The 20,832-nt window shown below is 38.3% G+C and overlaps 1 protein-coding gene across 2 annotated transcripts; it reads left to right on the forward strand.

The window, feature by feature from the left end:
• The first annotated feature begins 7,013 nt into the window (after positions 1 to 7,013).
• LOC114354195 (cytochrome P450 6B4) lies at positions 7,014 to 19,446 on the forward strand. Of its 2 annotated transcripts, none has more exons than XM_028306494.1 (2): positions 7,014 to 8,429; positions 18,455 to 19,446. In XM_028306494.1, exons 1-2 carry the CDS (start codon positions 7,052 to 7,054, stop codon positions 18,646 to 18,648), a joined length of 1,572 nt encoding a protein of 523 aa, XP_028162295.1. In that variant the 5' UTR covers positions 7,014 to 7,051; the 3' UTR covers positions 18,649 to 19,446. The 2 variants fall into 2 exon arrangements, with proteins under 2 accessions (XP_028162295.1, XP_028162374.1); XM_028306573.1 differs by lacking the exon at positions 7,014 to 8,429 and adding an exon at positions 13,656 to 15,083.
• Positions 19,447 to 20,832: the final 1,386 nt, after the last annotated feature.

Genomic DNA, 20,832 nt, shown 5'->3' on the forward strand with positions numbered 1-20,832 from the left:
CTTGATGTGGTACAATTTAGCCGACTAGGTGATAGTGCTTTTAAAAAATCGGTAAAAAATATAGCTTATAAATACCGAAAAATGTTTCAAATAATTGTAATCCACACTAATTTACGCTTCTAAATAATATATTAGAAACACCCTGTGATTAAATTTAACAAAATTACTAACTAAACATGCATTGTCAAAAGTTACTTGAAAACAATGAAAAAATACTTTTCAAAATAAAACACACGTGTTCGTTGTCACGGCAAAAACTACATGGCCGATATTAATTGAATTTAGTAGTGTATCACTGAGTGTTGCAATTACAGACATTCAATAAATACTTTACGAAATATGAGGGTGGTACAATTTACCCGGCGGTACAATATACCGAACTCTCCCCTACTTTTTCGGCCGCGAGTGTTTCGCTCCAGTATAGCCTTTCGCTCCAGCGTACCACCATGAATGTGTTTCGCTAAAACGTACTTCGATATATCGACCTTCGCCACTACGTACGGGACCCCTAGTTATCTATTCTATACTTATAATAAATCTGTAGAGAGGTCAATTCTGTACGTGAAATATGTATACAGTGTGAGTCACGTTAAAGTGTACATATGAAAACAGATATAACTAGACCTATTTTTATCGACAAAAAAGAGGTCAAATTTTTTTTGAGATTTTTTTTAAATTTTTTATAGTTTTTTTTTTCTTCCAATTACTTATTGTAAAGAAAACGTAATAACTTTTAAACTAAGTGGTATATCCTGATAAAATAAAAACAGTAATAATGCTAAATAACAGGCAATATTGAAAAAATACATAAAATACCCAGAAAATGCCAACAAATAATAAAAAATGAGACTTTTTGACAAAAATCTGCTTAAAAATTCGTATTTTTTTGGTTATTTGATAAAGGACATCATTCTTTTTGGGCCTTTTCTAAAAGTGCCGGCCAACAAAAAATTATGGTACGTATTGTTAGAACTAGCTATTTGGAGCAATAGTTAATATGGCACAAAAGTTGTAGGACCACTCAGAACAAAGTCATACAAGTTCGATGATTCATCATTTTCATACATTTATTGACTTTTAAAGTGTTGGCAAACTTGAAAATAATTACATATATGTTTTGTTAGAAACTCATGATCCAAAACAATTATCAACCGACCGCTCTAAGTTAGCGATCAAATGACGCGATGAAGAAACGAAAAAGATACATCCGTGGCCCGCGCTAGCAGTGTCGCTGTGGCCGGGAAGAAACGAGCAAACATGCCAGCCAATAGGATGGCTCGGAGCATACCCGTCAGTGAATGAGACGGGGACATTGAAAACTGAAGTGAAGGTCATCCAGTTATCCATGCGACTCGCGTTACATCAAACGGCTACCTGCTTGCGTTATCGTTAAACATCATTGTTAAAGCCCGGTCGCCGAGTACGTAGAATTTCGTCCAATGACCCCAAGCTATCCATCTTTTTCGCTCGCACGAATCTATGTTGCTGTCGCGCTCGCACACTCACTGCGGCCGCCCGTCGCACAATCGCGACAGCAATAGGTATAATTACGTGCGAGCGATAAGGATGGGTAGCTTGGGGTCATTGGCCAAACTTCTACGTGCTCGGCGACCGGACTATATGTGAATATTCGACTCAGATTCCGTTTGTTGTGTGAAGTGGCTAATCATTTGTGTATAAGCTGTCGTGGAGATATTGGTACACGGCGTAGATACACCTGGGCTTCGTGAGAGGAAGGTTTTATAAATATTGCTCAGATTATAATGGATGAACTGGTGGAAAATGAAGTAACATGAAAACTACTTTTTTGTCACTTAAATAACTGAACAGACAATGAACCCACACTTTCGCACTATAATGACAGATGCTTCAAATAACTAGTTCTATCAATATCAATAATCATTATATGATTCTCTGCACTTTCAAAAATCAATAAATGCATGAAAATGATGAATCATCGAACTTGTATAACTTGGTTCAGAGCGGTCCTACAACTTTTATGCCATATTAACTATTGCTCCAAATAGCTAGTTCTAATAATACGCACCATTTTTTTTTGTTGGCCGGCACTTTCAAAAAAGGCCCAAAAATGTATGAAGCCTGAATGATCTCCTTTCTCAAAAAAATGCCCCTATAACAGGTGGTTTTTATAACTTTGTATTATTCTCTATCGTATTATCTTTGTAAAACCAAAAATCGCATGTCTCTATCCCTATCACAACATTTGCTATGATCGTTTGAACAAAGGCCTGCCACAACATTATTCTCCGCTACAGGTAGAGACAATTTTAATTTTAACTAAAATGCTTATTTTACTTCGAAATCTTTTGTTTTTATTTGAAACCTAACTTGTCTTTATCAAAGTTACAAATCTAGAGCCATTTTCAGTTTCGTTGTTAACGAAGCGTTGAATGGCGCGCCCGGAGAGGCTTAGTTCAAATAATCATTGCAAACGTTGTGATAGGGATAGAGACATGCGATTTTTGGTTTTACGAAGGTAATACGATAGAGAATAATACAAAGTAATAAAAACCACCGGTTATAGGGGCATTTTTTGGAGAAATTTATCAAATAACCAAAAAAACACGAATTTTTAAGCAGATTTTTTTCAAAAAGTATCATTTTTTATTATTTGTTGGCCTTTTTTGTGTATTTTATGAATTTTTTTAGTATTGCCTGTTATTTAGCATTATTAATGTTTTTATTTTATCAGGATATACCGCTTAGTTTAAAAGTTATTACGTTTTCTTTACAAAAACTAATTGGAAGAAAAAAAATTCGATAAAAAATTTAAAAAAAATCTCAAATATTTTTTTACCTCTTTTTTGTCGATAAAAATAGGTCTAGTTTCATCTATTTTCATATGTACACTTTAACGTGACTCACACTGTATTTACAAAATAACTATCAGGGGGTGATTAGTGATCGATACTGATGCCAAAAATGCAATCAGTAAAATTTTTGTCTGTCTGTCTGTCTGTCCGTCTGTATACCGCTTAAGTTAGACGCTTGAAAGGCATGTAGGTACCCTAATAAACTTAAAGCTTAGTTACAACAGGATATTGCAAAATTCCCACGGGAACGGGAGTTGGCGGGATAAAACATTTGTATGAAAAAATCTAAACCGCGTAAGATAGATAAAGGGGGTAAAACGGGATCCACGCGTACGAAGTCGCGGGCGGCCGCTAGTCTATAATGATGTTTACTTAGCCTCTTGACATTTGATATCGCCCATAGAAAACCAGAAAACATGTTTATATTTTATCACGGAAATTAAAATAAATTATACTATTTATAACTGGTTTCTATTGACTGCGGAAATATATCAATTATTATGTTATCTACTTAATATTTGTTATGTGATGATTAAACAATCAATAAAATAAATAAGCCAGTAGGTATATAATAGCTTATTTATTAGGGTTAAGTATGAAGCACGGTTGAACGTCTTTTGGCTATAATTTGAGTTTTAACTAATCAGGAGGTTATCAATTTGTTAGTGGAACTGCAATATTAAAAACTAGTTGTGCCCGCGACATCGCTCGCGTGAAAATAGTAGCTTTATAAAATACATAAAATTGTATGATAAAATCTGGGACCATTTACTTTTTTTGCCATTATTTTGATGTGCATCCTACTTCCTACTATCCTAATTATAAATGCGAAAGTTTGGATGTCTGGATGTTTGTTACTCTTTCACGTAAAAACTACTGAACGGATATTGATGAAAGGACAGTGCCAATCCATGTATGGAAGTTGGACCAAGTGCTGCCCAGAATGAAACGATAGTGCATTTTGTTCCTCAGGCCAATACTAATTTGTAAACCGAAGCGCACTGAAATCTATCCCTGGAGTTAGGAGAAAAAAAGATTTTTGTGTTGAATTATTTACATACAAAATATCATCGATGTATACGTACTACGCATAAGATTTCGCAATTGTGGCATTCAATAACACTTGCTACGTTGAACTTAACCATACTGCATCCGTACACCTTACTTTAGTACGACTTCGACATTCTTTATTTATAAGCGATCAAGCGCTGTTGCAATAGTTTGGTTACTTGACAAAAATTAATTATTTCCAAAATGGAGCAAGAAGTTTTAGCTTACAATAACTTCAATAATCGATTGTAATACACCAATAAATTGATTTTTTGCAAGTATAGAAAACTAAAACTTTTTGCTTCATTTTGGAAATAATGAATTTTTTCAACTTACCAAACAATTAAAACAGTGCTAGATCGTTTACAAAGAATGTCTAAATCGCACTAAAGTAACGTGTACGGATGCATTATGGTTAAGTTCAACATAGCAAGTGTTATTTAATGCCATAATCGCGAAATCTAATGCGTAGTACGTATACATCGATGATATTTTGTATGTAAATAATTCAAAACAAAACTCTTTTTTTCTCTTAACTCCAGGGATAGAATTTAGTGCGCTTCAGTTTACACATTAGTATAGGCTTGAGGAACAAAATGCACTATAGGTTGATTCTGGGCAACACTTGGTCCAGACCCTGGCACTATCCAACAGTATTATTGTTTATAACCCAGATATAGGCTATAATATTAATAACATATAGGCTATAATTTATGACGATCTGCCACTAACTAAATTTCACGCAGGTGAAGCCCAGCAAAAGCTAGTCTATACTTATAATAAATCTGTAGAGAGGTCAATTCTGTACATGAAATATATTTTCAAAATAACTATCAGAGGGTGATTAGTGATCGATACTGATGCCAAAAATGCAATCAGTAAAATTTTTGCCTGTCTGTCTGTCTGTCTGTCTGTCTGTATGTTCCTTATAGAAACAAAAACTACTCGACGGATTTTAACGAAACTTGGTACAATTATTCTTCATACTCCTGGGCAGGTTATAGGATACTTAGGAATTACCACGGGAACGGGCATTAGCAGGAAAATCCTTTTGTATGAAAAATCTAAACCGCTTAAGTTAGACGCTTGAAATTTGGCATGCAAGTACCTTAGTAAATTTAAAGCTTAGTTACAACAGGATATTGCATAATTCTCACGGGAACGGGAGTTAGCGGGAAAAAAAATTTGTTTGAAAAAATCTAAACCGCGTAAGATAGATGAAGGGGGTAAAACGGGATCCACGCGTACGAAGTCGCGGGCGGCCGCTAGTTGGTAATAAATATATGACGAAAGTTACTTATTTTTCCTATTCATTGAAGCTGTTAATATTGACAAGATTTTTAATAACAACTATAAAAATCCTCTTATTTAGGTAAATCACCATCAAAAATGTGTCCAAATTAATTAACTCCGTGTCTTTGAACTTTTGAAGTCACTAATTGAGAATGGTCATACCGTGGTCATAGTTACACAATTTGTATAGCTAGGTAGGTGTTTACAGTCGGTCTACTCAACGCCAATAGACTCTGACTTACTGACTTATTCCTAGTCCTAACAAATAAAGCCGAATAATATTAACACCGAATATCTTTCTTTACGAGATCGAATCAGAAATGAGGAGATCCGTAAACGAACTAAAGTCGCTGACATAGCCCGACGGATCAGCAAGCTGAAGTGGCAATGGGCTGGGCACATAGTACGCAGAACTGACGGCCGATGGGGCAGCAAGGTTCTGGAATGGAGGCCACGTACCGGAAAACGCAGCGTGGGACGTCCACCCACAAGGTGGACCGATGACCTGATAAAGGTAGCGGGAAGGCGCTGGATGCAGGCCGCTACCAACCGTGCGATGTGGAAGTCATTGGGGGAGGCCTATGTTCAGCAGTGGACGTCCTGTGGCTGAAATGATGATGATGATGATGATCTTTCTTTATAATAAAATTAAAAAAATAAATAGTGTCCGACCGAATGTTCGGTTTCGGTTTCGTTTTCGGTTGAGTTTCGGTAAAAACATGAGTTTCGGTTTAGTTTCGTTTTCGGCGGCAAACTTGCCGAAACTACGACCGAAACCGAATGTGCATTCGGGAGTTTCCGAGCTGTTACCGGTCATGTTCGGCGTGTTGAATGAGTGGATGAATCCGATCAGAGCCAATGTCGTGATTCGCTCGCTTGTTTGTTTGCTGTTAGTTTTGTTTTGTTGTGGTGGCGAGTTTTCTAGTTATTTATTTTGAATTTGGTAAGTTTTATCTCGTTTTATGTCGTTATTACATAAGAGCGGGTGTAAACATAAAAAAAAATCAATATGACTGATACGAGTAAAAGTATAATCAAGTTTAATCTAACCTATAAATTTTTTTTTGGTTCGCAAATGCTTTACGTAAACAAACATTAGTTAATTAGTTAGTAATGACTACAGTGCATTTCATGGTGATAATATTATTATGGATTCAGAGTTTCAAAGTTCATTTTAATGCTGCGTTTACACTGCGCGGAAATTAGCCAAGTCTAATTTCCGCACAGTGTAAAAGCTTCATAGTATTTATCACCAAGGTATCCAAGTGGCAAGTACAGTAGATACTAACTTACGTACTACCAATTTTGTTTTGAGAAATTATTAAGGTAAAAGACCCGACCATGGGATGGGTTATGTAGATGTCCTGAATATTGCGAGTAATAAAAAAAAATCTAGACTATAAATCCTTCTTTTTCTTTTTTAATACATAATTTGATACCTGTTAGAGTAAAAAGGCACTTTATAAGTTCAATTTTAATGCAATTTAAAGAGAAAACAATAAAGACTGACTGATTATAATAACGTTTTCTTTATTTTTCCCTCAAAACATGAGGCTTGTAAGGAAGTTTCGGTTTCGGTTTCGGTTTCGGCCGAAATAGACATCGTTGCCGAAATTCGTTTTCGGTTTCGGTTTCGGTCGTAAAACTAGTTTCGGTCGGACACTAAAAATAAATTTAAATAAAAAATGTACGGAACTATTCGTTCGCTAAACCGTCTCGCACTTGCTTTGTCATCATTACAAAGCCGTTACATAACCTTTTTTTGATAAACAGTGTTATCTACCAAACAATTACTTATCTGATTGAATTGTAAATATTTATAACGGTTTAGTTTGATTCAACAACACACAGTGTGCAACCGCGGTCCTGTCAAGATGATCGTTTTTATTTCAACATTCATAGTTATTGCGCTTTCGTTACTGTACTATGTTACTACGAAAAACCACAACTACTGGAAGAAAAAGAATGTGGTTTCGTGTCCCAACCCTAAGCCGATCTTCGGGAATTATTCCGACTACATCCTTTTTAAGAAATTTGTAGGAGAAGTCTCACAGGACATTTGTCGGGCTTTACCCAACGAGCCTTACATCGGAACGTTCTACGGCTCGGACCCAGCTCTCCTGGTGCAAGACCCTGACATCTTGAAAATCATTCTGACCAAAGATTTCTACTACTTTAGCAGCCGGGAGGTGTCCCAGTACACGCACAAAGAAGTTGTCACGCATCAGAACCTGTTCTTCACTTACGGGGACAGATGGAAGGTGTTGCGTCAAAACCTCACGCCTATTTTCACGACGGCCAAAATGAAGCTCATGTTTGGTTTGATAGTAGATTGTTGCCGCATCCTTGAAAAATCATTGGACCTAGACACAAAGGCATCCGATGCCATTGAAGTAAGAGCGCTTGCTGCTAAGTACACCATTGAAACGATCGGCTCTTGTGGTTTTGGAATTGAAACAAATTCAATGTTACAATCTGAACAAAACCCGTTCATCATCATAGGCAATAAGATCATCGACAACTCCACAATAAGGGGCTTGGTGTGGAATGCACGAGTTATGTGGCCATCTGTATTCTATGGCTTAGGACTGAAGAGTTTCCCTGCAGAGGTTTATAAGTTCTTCGACACAGTTTCGACAAAGATTTTCAAGGCCAGGGATTACAAGCCGACCGCCCGAAACGATTTTATTGACTGCATTTTGAATTTGAAGAACAACAAATACATTACTGGAGACAGCATAAGGAGCGTGAAGGATGGTGATAATAAGAAGATTGTGATGGATGTGGACAATGACATGTTGGTGGGCTTGTGTATGATGTTCTTCACGGGTGGCTTTGAGACCTCGTCCTCGACGATTTCATACACTTTGTATGAACTGGCGAAGAACAAGGAGGCCCAGAGACGCGCTCAGCAAGAAATAGATGAGTATTTGAAAGCGCATGACAATAAATTGACCTATGATTGCGTGACCTCGCTGACGTATACAGAAGCTTGCGTTGATGAGGCGCTGCGGTTGTATCCCGTGCTTGCAGTCCTGACCAGGGAAGTGGCGGAAGACTACACATTCCCGTCCGGTCTGACTCTGGAGAAGAATAGTCGCGTGCACATCCCGTTATACCACCTGCACCACAATCCAAAGTACTTCCCGGATCCTGAAGCGTTCAAGCCCGAGAGGTTCCTGCCTGAAAATAAACAAAATATCAAGCCTTACACATACATGCCCTTCGGGGACGGACCGAGAATCTGTATTGGTATGTACACATTTTATTTTACATTATTATCCAAGTTAAATCCCAGCTCCCGTCCATCACTGGGGAACCAAACGCCGGTTAGTGTCCATCCCTACATTTTCGACATTCCACCAGCTCGGACTAAGCGTTTCGATAACTCTATTATAATGCGAACAGCTCGGGACTGGAATTCGCTGCCTGAACAAATCCGGGCATTTTCAAGGCGAGAGTGAATAGGCACTTACAGGGCAAATAATTATGTACTTACCATCCTAGACTGCATCTCACTTCATCAGGTGCGATTGCAGTCAAATACCTGCCTAGTCATGCAGTCAAAATAGCATTTCCCTCGACTATGGGTATGGTTCCGCTCAATTTCAGTCTAACACAGATGTTTTTTCATTTATATATTCAATACCAAAAGTATCTTTCGTATGTATCGCTAACATGAGACTTTGACCTTTAGTACCTACATAAGTAATGGATCAAAAATACCATGCAATTTCATTCTAGTTTAGAACATTATGTTTTAGCATAAATAACACCTTAGACATGGATAAGTGTTGCAAGCACGTCGTTTAAAGTGAGGAAAAACTAGTTCAGTTTTTAACAAGCTTTTTTTTTAATGGCTTAGTTTGAAATGGTCTAGGTAATTAGTCGGTTTCTAGGTGTTATAGTGTTATTAGGTAGGTACATTAGATAAAACTCGAATTACCTATGTCGTCACTTGTACCTCAGACCTTACATTTGGTTGTAAACTAGCTAACTCCTGTCTAAATAGAGAAATACGGGTGTCAACGCGACATTTTTATATGAGTTACATTATGAACTCACGGCTTGACGTTTCGGCTGCCATGCATCAGACTGGCAGCTTGCGGCGTCGTCCGTTCGTTCGTTGAGACCCGTGTTTCTCTATTAGTTGAAATGGAACGCGAAAGTTTATAATCCTATAGCACAGTGATGGCCAAGAAGTCAACCGCGGTCTATCGGTCAACCGCGAAGACGATTTTGGTAGCCCGCAAGAGTTAAATTAACTGAACTTATTTTAAAATGTACTAGGTATTTGCGCCAAGAACACTTCGGTCGGGCGTAACGTGGTAGTATTGTTGCTCCTAAAATGTTAATATTTCATTCCTCTAAACTCTACCTTGCAGTCGACTGCAAGAAATATTTTCGAGCTTAAGTAAACCTCACAGGTCAAAAGTTTGGCCACCCCTGCTATAGCACCTGTCTATCTGATGAGATGCCACTGAGTTCTCTCCGAGAACAGAGAGAATCTCGTAGAGTCGCTTTGAAGAAGCAAATGCCCGTTTTCACCATCAATCCCTAATAGTTAAGTGACCCCTATTATGGTAACACAGAACAGGAATTTTGTTTTCATAGGGGTCACTTAAAAATTAGGGATTGATGGTGAAAATGGGCATAAGTCAAACGATTTGATCTAAAAAAATCTGACTTGCCCCTTAAAAAAGGGGCCATAACTGTATTATTTTTCAAGTTCAAAGTGAATAATTTTAAGGTTTTTTCTCGATAATTGTTCATGAATATTTAGAACTAGCTTTGCCCACGGCCTCTCCCGCGTGAAATTTTTGTAACAGATCATTATAATTATAGGTTATTATTATGTTACTCTGATGATAAACAATACTACTGTAAAGTTTAATCAAAATCCGTTCAGTAGTTTTGCGTGAAAGAGTAACAAACATACATCCACACAAACTCTCGCATTTATAATATTAGTAGGATAGGTATTTCGGGTAGGTACCTGGGTGACCTTGTGTAAACAAGTATGTTAATTGCGTAATTGTTTAGGGTTAAACATTAAGCACGGTTCAACCGACCACAAAAAAAAGGTTATCACTTTGACACGTTTAGGACGCAAGTTATTGGAACTGCAATATAATTATTGATAAAATATGTTTTAATGGAGAAATAATTAAAATTTTCCATGTAGTAGGCCAGTAGAATTAGATTTGAAATCGGAAATAATTCCTACAAAAGATTTTATTGCTTTAATGGCTTCAATGGTTGCCCATTAAGATTCTCCTAGGTTTTCGACTTCGACGGAGTTGTGCTTAAGTGGTGGGGGCCCCGAAAGGGGCGCTTTTTAGGTTTTCCGGTTATACCGCGTAAAGGACTTACCCTATCGAAAAGTGGTCTTCCTGACGGTTGAAGGGAATTTAATCCTGCATTAAATAAGACCAAATTCATATGTTTTGGACAAACCGTTCTCGTGCAAATGTGCGGCAAAATAGAAAATATGTGTATAATTAATGACCCTCTCCACGTCCAATAGCTCGTCACCCGTAGGCTTCCAAGCCTTGTAAAGGGTCGCATTAACCAGCGTATCCCTGTCAAGGCTCACGAGTTGGATTCGCTTATCCTTGTTCGTCCCAGCCGTTCCTTAACTGCGGTTGCTGCACCTCTTCCTGGCACTCTCCTGAACGACTCTGTGTTACCTAATGTGGCTGCTCCTCTTTCTTGTACCCTCCTGTACGATTGAATTGCTTAGCCATATGCCTGGTCCAAGGTTCGACGCCACAAAATCAACTTCGTACTCGTGAAAATAGTTTAAATACTATTTTCCGTGTTTGCAACATTTTTCTTTACTGCTTCGCCTCTATTAGTCGTAGAGTGATTGTATATATCATATAGCCTTCCTCAATTTATGAGCTATTCAACACAAAAATAATTATTTCAATCAAACTAGTAATTCTTGAGATTAGCACGTTCAAACAAACAAACAAAAATCTCTTCAGCGTTTTAATATGAACTTGTTGTTGTTGATTTTTGGTATCGAAACTTAGACCAAGCATACGGGTAGGCAACGTAGTCGTGCAGGAGGATACAAGGAAGAGGGGCAGCCACAGTAGGTAACACAGAGTCGTTCAGGTGAGTGCCAGGAAGAGGTGCAGCAACCGCAGTTAGGCCTCAGACTCGAACTTAGCGGGCAGCGGGGCGGGAGCGGCGGCGGCGCTGGAGCGGGGCGGGCAACGCAGACCCGTTCTCGAAACAAGCGGGCAGCTCACGCGGCGCTTTAGCGGCGAAGTGTTGTGTTCGGGGTTGTGTTGTCGAGATATTTGTTTTTATTCGCAAACGAAATGTCTGAACAACGGCGACAATTTTATTTCGATTCAAATTTATTCCTAACGCTCGATTTATTGTGGGCAAAAGAAGGAGTGCGCTCTGCCCGCTCGTTGCCCGCTCCCTCGCCGCTGCCCGCTCGTTGCCCGCTGCCGCCCCGCTGCCGCGCCGCTGTTTTCGAGAACCGGTCTATTTGATTTTACGCATAAGATCCTGCCGCTCCCGCGCCGCCGCCGCCGCCGCCCCGCTGCCCGCTAAGTTCGAGGCTGAGGCCTTAAGGAACGGCTGGGACGAACAAGGATAGGCGCATCCAGCTCGTAAGCCTTGATAGGGTTACACTGGTTGAGGCTCTCCTTTTCAAGACTTGGAATCCTGCAGGTAACGAGCCATTGGACGTGGAGAGGGTCATTAATTATACATATATTTTCTACTTTGCCGAACATTTGCACGAGAACGGTTTGCCCAATTGTAGTGTGATTATAATTCTATGATCGAAGTATTATTTAAAAATGGACTTAAAGAGAAAGAAATATTGTGCCGCGTTCGGGTGTTTAAATTCGAAAAGAAATCTACCGGATTTATCTTTTTTTTTTCGCTTCCCAAAGATGCTGAAAGGTATGTTGGCCATGTAGGTAATCAATAATTCTTAGGATAGTATAAGAACCTTACCTACTATGACTACTGCTCAGAATGCGTTCGTTCGTTTCAGCCAAATGACGTCCACTGCTGGACAAAGGCCTCTCCCAAGGTTTTCCATAATATATGCATACTTACCTACTTACGTACCTCATTACAAATAAGTAGATTAATTATTTTTTCACTAGACAGCAACCCTAACAGCGTAAGAAGAGTTCAGAGGCACGCGATAGAAAGAGACAAAACTTGTGGGTGAATAAAATTGTAGGTACGTAGTGCTGTGCGAGCTAAATTCCACTGTATCGCGTCGTAGCAAGACTCGCATTTATTTCAATCGTCTTGCGGAGTAATCCTTCTGTACCTGTACTATTACTTATTCTGTGGTCATAGTCATAAATGTTTGTGGCGTCATGTTGGTACAAATTTAGTTTTCATCTTAATTTTTAAAGATTAAGGCACAGAATACATAATAGTAGCAACAGAAATTGCACTCCTTTGTGTAGGATCAGATGCCGACATTTTAACGGTAATAATAATAATGCAAAATATCCAACGCACATGGTGCATTCGAAATCGCACCTTACTACTACGCTCACAAGAGCGCAATTTTTTTGTGTTCAGAATTGATTTACCTCACAGCTCAAGCGTCAGGGTGGTTTAAGCAAAGTAAAATAAATAAAAACTTAATTTTAAGAAGCAATTATTGTATTTACGATTGGTAAACTTTAATTATATGTGTTGCGATAATTCGAAATTGGACAAACAGTTTTAAAAGGTGTAGTGTCGGAAAATAGACACGGTGAAGTAAAGTTAATGTTTTTATTAGCTAAAATAATTTTTTGCTACAGTTTTTTGTCATAAGTATGTATTTCAAAATTATTTAAAAAGTGTAGTTCTTTTTAATTATTTAAATCACTACAGTTAATTATTATTCCTAAATATTACGATTTTCCATTAAAGAAGAATAACAGTGCTGTTGGAACAATAAACCTTGATTGCGACGATGATCGACCGAGCGTGTATAGAAATACGCGTGTGCTCACAGGCGCGTGGCGGCCCTGACTGATTTGCAACTTGAAGTTGTCGCGCGCTGTAGGTAATTATCTCGGCCGGCATAGGCGAGTGACGGAGGCCTGATTAAGGCTTATTTTCGCGTACCGGTATGTCTATTAAGCTTTGCAGTTAACTGCGTGTACGTATATTTCTATAAAAAAAAGCAAATTATCGAAGTGTACCAATTTAATTTCAAAAATAATTGAATATGAAAAAAATATTGTTTCCTTTACGTAAATCGATTAATTTACTGAATCTGAGTCGCTCCTAAAAATTTGGATACTGATTGCAAAGTCACCCTGTGTAATTAAATTAGTACGGAACTATCGCTCGTAAAAGCGACTCGCGCTTGCTTAGTCAGCATTACAAAGCTGTTTCTAACCTTTGCAAACTTTTTTGATAACCAGTTTTATCTACAAAACACCGTTTATCTGATAGAACAGAACATTAAAAACGTAAACAAGTTATCTAAGAGCGGTTTAGTTTCGATCCAGTCGCGGTGCGCGGCCGTGGTCCTCAAGTCCCTCAAGATGATTGTTTTTATTTTAACATTCATAGTGATTGCGCTTTCATGGCTATACTATGTTACTACGAGAAACCACAACTACTGGGACAAGAAGAAAGTGCCGTACCTAAAGCCAAAGCCGATACTCGGAAATTATGGAGATTACATTCTATTGAAGAGATTTGTGGGAGAAATAGCGCAGGACATTTGCAGAACTTTCCCTAACGAACCTTACATCGGAACGTTCTACGGCTCGGACCCAGCTCTCCTGGTGCAAGACCCTGAAATATTGAAGCTTATTCTGACCAAGGACTTCTATTACTTCAGCAGCCGGGAGGTGTCCAAGTACACGCACAATGAAGTTATCACGCAGAACCTGTTCTTCACTTACGGGGACAGATGGAGGGTCATCCGTCAGAACCTCACTCCCATCTTCACGACAGCGAAAATGAAACTCATGTTTGGCTTGATAGTAGAATGCTGCCACACCTTCGAAAAGTCACTGGACCTGGAGACAAGCGTATCCGATGTCATTGAAGCAAGAGCGCTTACTGCTAGGTACACAATTGAATCCATTGGATCTTGCGCTTTTGGGATTGAAACCAATTCAATGTTGCAATCTGAACAAAATCCTTTCATCCTCATGGGCAGTAAGATTCTCGAAAACTCCGTAATAAGAGCTTTGTTGTGGAATGCAAGAGCTATGTGGCCATCCGTATACTATGGCGTGGGACTTAAGACTTTCCCTGGAGAAATTAACACGTTTTTCAATACTATTCTGACAAATATTTTCAAGGCCAGGGATTACAAACCGACCGCCCGAAACGATTTTATTGACTGCATTCTGAATCTGAAGAACAACAAATACATTACTGGAGACAGCATGAGCAGCGCTAAAGATGGGGGGAATAAGAAGGTGGTGTTGGATGTGGACGATGACCTGATGGTGGGTAGTTGTGTGTTGTTCTTTACTGCTGGCTTCGAGACCTCGTCCACGACGATGGCATACACTTTGTATGAACTGGCGAAGCATAAGGAGGAACAGAGACGCGTTCAAGAAGAAATAGATGAGTATTTGAAAGCGCGTGAGAATAAGTTGGGCTATGATTGCGTGACCTCGCTGACGTATACAGAAGCTTGTGTTGATGAGGCGCTGCGGTTGTATCCTGTGCTTGGAGTCCTGACGAGGGAGGTGGTGGAAGACTACACGTTCCCGTCTGGCCTGACTTTAGAGAAGGAGAGTCGCGTGCACATCCCTATGTACCACCTGCACCACAATCCAGATTTCTTCCCGGATCCTGAAGCGTTCAAGCCCGAGAGGTTCCTGCCTGAAAATAAACAAAATATCAAGCCTTACACATACATGCCCTTCGGGGAAGGACCGAGAATCTGTATTGGTATGTACACTTGGACTAATAACACCTAGATGATATCAAGTTTTTATACAAGTGCTAAGTCTAAAGTGAGGCAAAAAACATAATGTCATCGGCTGACATATTATGTTTTCACGAGTGTGTTCTTTTTGTGTTGGATAGCGCATTTATCGAGGAAGGCTTTAAGCTACGAGTATTAGCATCACCCTACAGCCAATAGGGGCGGATCAGTAAAGAAAAATGTTGCAAAAACGGGAAATATTTTTCAAACAATACACGTTACAAAGTCGCGGCGGGCACAGCTAGTAATTTATAAATAACACTCCTTTTGCGTCGATGTTTGTTTTGTGTTGTAGGTACGAGTACCTCATACATCATATCATATCTGAACTTGCTTGACCTTCTATTATATTAAATATTTAATATTACTGGGCCTCTTTATCAGTTGGTGGAAATACAGAGAACATTAAGTTAACTTGTGGCATCATATTTCATATGTCGTTGTTTTAAGCGGTATTTTCCAAACGAGTCCGATTTGCGGTCGACTGTACCTATTGCGTCGCGTGCTTGTATCTGTAGTGTCACCGTGATTAGCATAATGTTAATTAAGATAATAATAGCATATTATCATTATGTAGGTAGGTACCTACTTAATATTGCTAGGTACTTTAATATTATGTTAGGTATAATAGGCAACCATAACCAAAGTCAAATACAGTGTCTTGCCCCCGTGGTGGACGCCATGGACACATGGAAGTCGCTTAGAAGGAGCCAAGTCAGTAACTTGTTTTGCCCCCCCCCCCTCCTCTCCTAGGCCACTCCTTACACGGCCCCCGATTTTCTATAGGGATGTTTCCTGGGTAAAAAAGGAGTTTGAATTAGTCCGTCGGTTAAATTAGCATAAAATACTCGACACGTATTTTTCACTTTTTCAAAGTACCTAATGAAAATTGAAAGATATACCTACATCGCGCCAAAGTTCAAAGAAGAGGCCCGTACATAACCTCAAAAGTGTAGCACTTTGTGACGTCACGCTGAACTTCAACGCATCATAACTATGTTTAAGTACTTGTAATTGACAGACAAGTATTTTTAAAAGGCAACTATTATGACATAGCTGATTTCGTCGAAATAAAATACATTCGATGAAATATGGGCTTAGGGCTATATTTCACCGGGACACCATGGCGGCGCAACCAGTCGCCGGCTACCAACAAAATGACTGTATACAGCTCTATAGAGAGTTACTCACCTGGTGTCCGTTTGGTTGCGCAAAGCTGCATACATTTTGTTGGTAGCGGCGACTGGTTGCGCCGCCATGGTGTCCCGGTGAAATATATCCCTTAATGTTAAGGCTTAATATTGACGACGGTACATAGTGATATCTAAAATTTATTTATGTAGGTATCTAAACCTAAGGGTAAAGGGTACTACAAGGTTCGAGACTATATTGATGACAAGGATGCGTGGTCAGTCCAGTCTGCTCATATTTGATGTACTTAAATTTGACTATTCTTACCGTTAGATAATTCCTGGCAATAAGTGGTGACTGAGTTTGTTCCGGCGTTTCTTCTCAGCACTTGCCATATGTTTGTCTCGAAGCGCTGGTAGGGCCCAAAAGATAAGGAGACATGTAAAGTGCCCCATAAGGGCTACCTTTTCTTTTTTTATTATTTTCTATTGACGTTCATAAGTGCCACTTGTGGTCTAAACTGAATAAATATTTTTGATTTTTGATTTTTTCTATCTTTGCTGTTGAAAGTACCTAGTGTTATGTTATTTAACAACTTAGGTAAATTGTTAAACAGATTAAAAGGATAGCAACAAGTACTGTTATCTCGTGTAGGTAATTAGAAATAATCAGATAGATAAGTACTAGAAAATGTAATCGGTTGATAATATTTAACTTCGGCAATTCGATGTATAGGTACTACCTACGTGCAAATAGAATACTTAGATTAAAATACAATACAAATCACGCGTATTGCTTCAAAGTAGGTACCTACTTAAACATATCTCGTTACCGTTTTTGTATCTCATTACCGTTTGTTTAAATAAAAAGAATGGCAATTAGAAAACTATAACATTTGCGATTTTCTGTCCTAATCCTATCCTTTTTGGCACCCTTTTAATACAGTGTAAACTCTATATAACTTTACTCAATTAAACGAAAAACTCCTTATAACGTCGAAATTTCTTGACTATGTTGGAATACATTGTTTCCAATCGCATTATCGTGTCACTCTTTTTAACGAACACTCTATCTATAACCACAGAATAATAATAATTTACTTCGCGAAGGTATTTAAAAAAATATATGCTCAATGTCATTAACAATATGGTGTAATTTAGCTTGTCTTAAGAGTCGAGCACCATTTTATTGACAAACGTCAGTGATCGGTACTGCGCCGAAGCCATAGGGCTGACTTCGGTAAAATGATGTGTGACGTGAGGTGCCAAACTGCGGAAAATGGCGGAGGAAATACATGATTAAGCATGAATTATCATGAATAATATTAACCACTTATTTACCTCTTAGTGTCTTTAGGCAACTTAAAAAAAGTACATTCTATATTTTTATTATTATTTAGACAGTTAAATACTGCACAGTATTAGTACACCGCTTTTTTTATTTTTTTCCATCATACACAAGAATACGCGTGCGTGAGTCAATGCTCGCTCGTATGTGAGGCCTTGTTGATTAGTGATCCTGTTAGGTGCCATCGCGCTTGTTTTGTTTTCGATGTAAACTCGCGGAGATGAACAGGCCTGTGGGTCTAGACAAAGTGCAAATTATAATCGCAAACCAGTCGCAAAGTGGTCGAAAAGCCCCTTTTTTGTATGGAGTTTTGACGGATTCGATTTTCGATTCGATCAAAAAGTGCGTTTTGTCTAGGGGGGCTGCTATAACGTCGAAAAATGTTCAGTCACTTGAGAGTCGTTATAGGTACAGGATGTTGATTTCAATCCTCTCCATATTTAGGATGTTGATTAAGTAGTTTATTTTGATCACGAATATGGCGAGAGTTGAAATAAACACCCTGCACCTGTATAGAGTTTACACTGTATTATTGTTTTTTGCTTATGAAAAAGGGCTAGTGTAAAGTCGATGATTTTTAAAAATGTTTGAGATGCATAACTGCCTAGCTCGCATAAATATTTATCACTTATGTATATTTTAAAGTCTGTAAAGCCTTGAAAAAGAGGCTGACCATAGTGACTGAGTTTCTTGCGCTGCTTCTTCTCAGCACTGGCCAGTGGCTCATTAATGGTCCTGAAGCAGTGGTAGGGTTAATACTGGGACGTGTAAAAGTGCTTTTTAAAAGCCTACTTGCATAAATAAATGAGTTTTATGAGTTTTTCTTATGCCAAATAAAGTTTTCTTTTTTTTTCAGGTCTGAGGTTTGCGAAGATGCAAACTCTGGCTGGTCTGCTGACGATCCTCAAGAAGTATTCCGTGGAACTGGCGGACGGCACTCCCGAGAAGCTCCAGTTCGACCCACGGGCGGTTGTGACGACTCCCATCGGTGGGATCCCACTCAAGTTCACGCCCAGAGACGGTTGGGAACAGAGGACCTTTAACAAATAATGCTAAGTGCCAAATGAATGCGAGTAGGTAGAGAAAACCAATGGTTGGGGGCATGTTTACCCGTAGGTAAGTAACTATAATATAATATAGGTACAGAATGTCCCCTAAACAATGGATAACCTTACAACTATTCGATTGGCCTCGATCTCTATAATATCAACCAATTTTCACCTTAATAAAAATATCACAGATTTATAGATTTTTATTTTTAGAAAATTGCCACCTGTATAGTTTTTCTCATGAAATTCAACAAACTAGTTCCAAAACATTTAAAAACAAATTAAAAGATGAAAAGGAAAATTTACTTCGTAATCTCGGATGTGATAATTTTCTAAAAGTACAAAAAAACTCGAAAATCTTGAAATCCGTGATATTTTTACCTGCTCAAAATGTTATTATTAGACCATAGTGAGGCTTCTTGATAGTTACAAGGTTATCCATTGTTATTGGAACATCCTGTATATTAACATGTATAATTATGTAAATAGGGATGTATGAAAAAATATTTCGCACTGTGCCGGGCCCGGAACGTGCCGGAACTGCAGACAAGTTTAGTGTGAATCTACCAAACAAAACACGCACTGGAGTTCTTGCTTTAATGTTAGTTAACTTAGTTAGTTAGATATCAATTTTGTATTTTCCTATGCCTATAAAGTTTTATTAATACAGTAATTTTGTAAACGGTGTTGGTTGTGTAATTACCTACTTAATTGGTTTAATTTTTTTTAATTGTAAGTAACTAAGTATGCATTTATTGGGCATTAAGGGATAATTAAATAAAACTATGGACAACGTAGTGGCTAAAAATAAAATTGATTAATGCATATTTATGTTATATTATTATATATTTTAATGTACCAACTAAGTAGGTAAGTATGTAATATTATACCATAATTACTTTAATGATGTTTTTGAAATAAATACTTACACTAAAAAATTAAGCATGCTTTTGAATTTAGCCAACCTACCCTTTACCAGTAAGTTCTAAAGTCATTTTTATATTTGTTAAGGAAATGTTCACGGGATGTTACCTTAACAGTAAATAACCCCTTCTGGCGCAGTCTGGTAAGGACTAATAACTTAATAATACCCTTATAGGTAAGTAAGTATCTCTAAGGTATTAGGCGATTATCACACTGCGCCGCGCTCCGCCGCGGTACGCGGGACGACAGATTTAATCATTGTATGCAAAGTAGGCTACCTATCTCAGTTTGTATAGAAAACACGCGCGGCACAACTACCGTGGCACAACACACTGACAACGCGTCTGCGCGCGGGATTTTTTATATGAAATCACGCGGAGCGTGGCGCACTGTGATAATCGCCTTACAGAACATGAGGGCAGCTAGGTTTTCCATTAATTTGTTAAAGAACTAAGTACAGTTTACTACTACATTTTTTGAATGTCGTTAGGCTCTTAGGAATGGAGTTACAGGCTACAGCCCTTTAAAATTTTGGTGTCCAACACTCCATCCTAGTGTAAAATAGTAGTCGGTAAGCACCTAAGTAGATGTCGATAAAACCTATCAGACTTTTAAATAAACATTGGCCAAGTGCGTGTTGTGCCACGCGCAGTCTAGGGTTCCGTAGTTGTCCGTCGTTAACACAATATAAGTATTTCAGAAGCAAGCAATGACTTCATCTAAAGTCTCTTTTAATATTTTCTTCTAAGAAATTTTTACTAGCTAATAAATTTTATAATACATGAGTTAAATGACTATTACTCTTAAACTAACTGATGTATCTTAACCGTTATAGTTTTCCTTGACTTTGCACTTTTAACAAATACCAACACCACTTATGTATTTACCCTATTTTTTGAGCAAATAAATAATTTGAATTTGAATTTTGAAATAATTTGAATTTGAAATTTGAAAGTTCATGAAAAGCAGTATTATTACGAATTTTTCCAGATTTTTCAAGCCAACAGTTGAGTTTTTAGTGGGGGGACGCCCTACTCGAAGAAAAATTGGCTCTCTAGTGCCAATAGTTTCCGAGCAAAATCTCGGACAGACAGACAGATATTATTATCGAAACTATAAAGGTTCCTTGTCAGGACTACGGAACCCTAAAAATCTGGTTGTATCTTCGATGTCACAAATTGAGGCATTTCTATTAGTAGTAGGTTTAATTATGTGTAGGCACATATTCTCGTCAGCCACGTAAACTCGGCTCAGCAATTCA

The sequence above is a fragment of the Ostrinia furnacalis genome, unplaced genomic scaffold (genome assembly GCF_004193835.3).
Source record: "Ostrinia furnacalis isolate ACB-3 unplaced genomic scaffold, ASM419383v2 OfSCF0049, whole genome shotgun sequence".
NCBI lineage: Eukaryota > Metazoa > Arthropoda > Insecta > Lepidoptera > Crambidae > Ostrinia > Ostrinia furnacalis.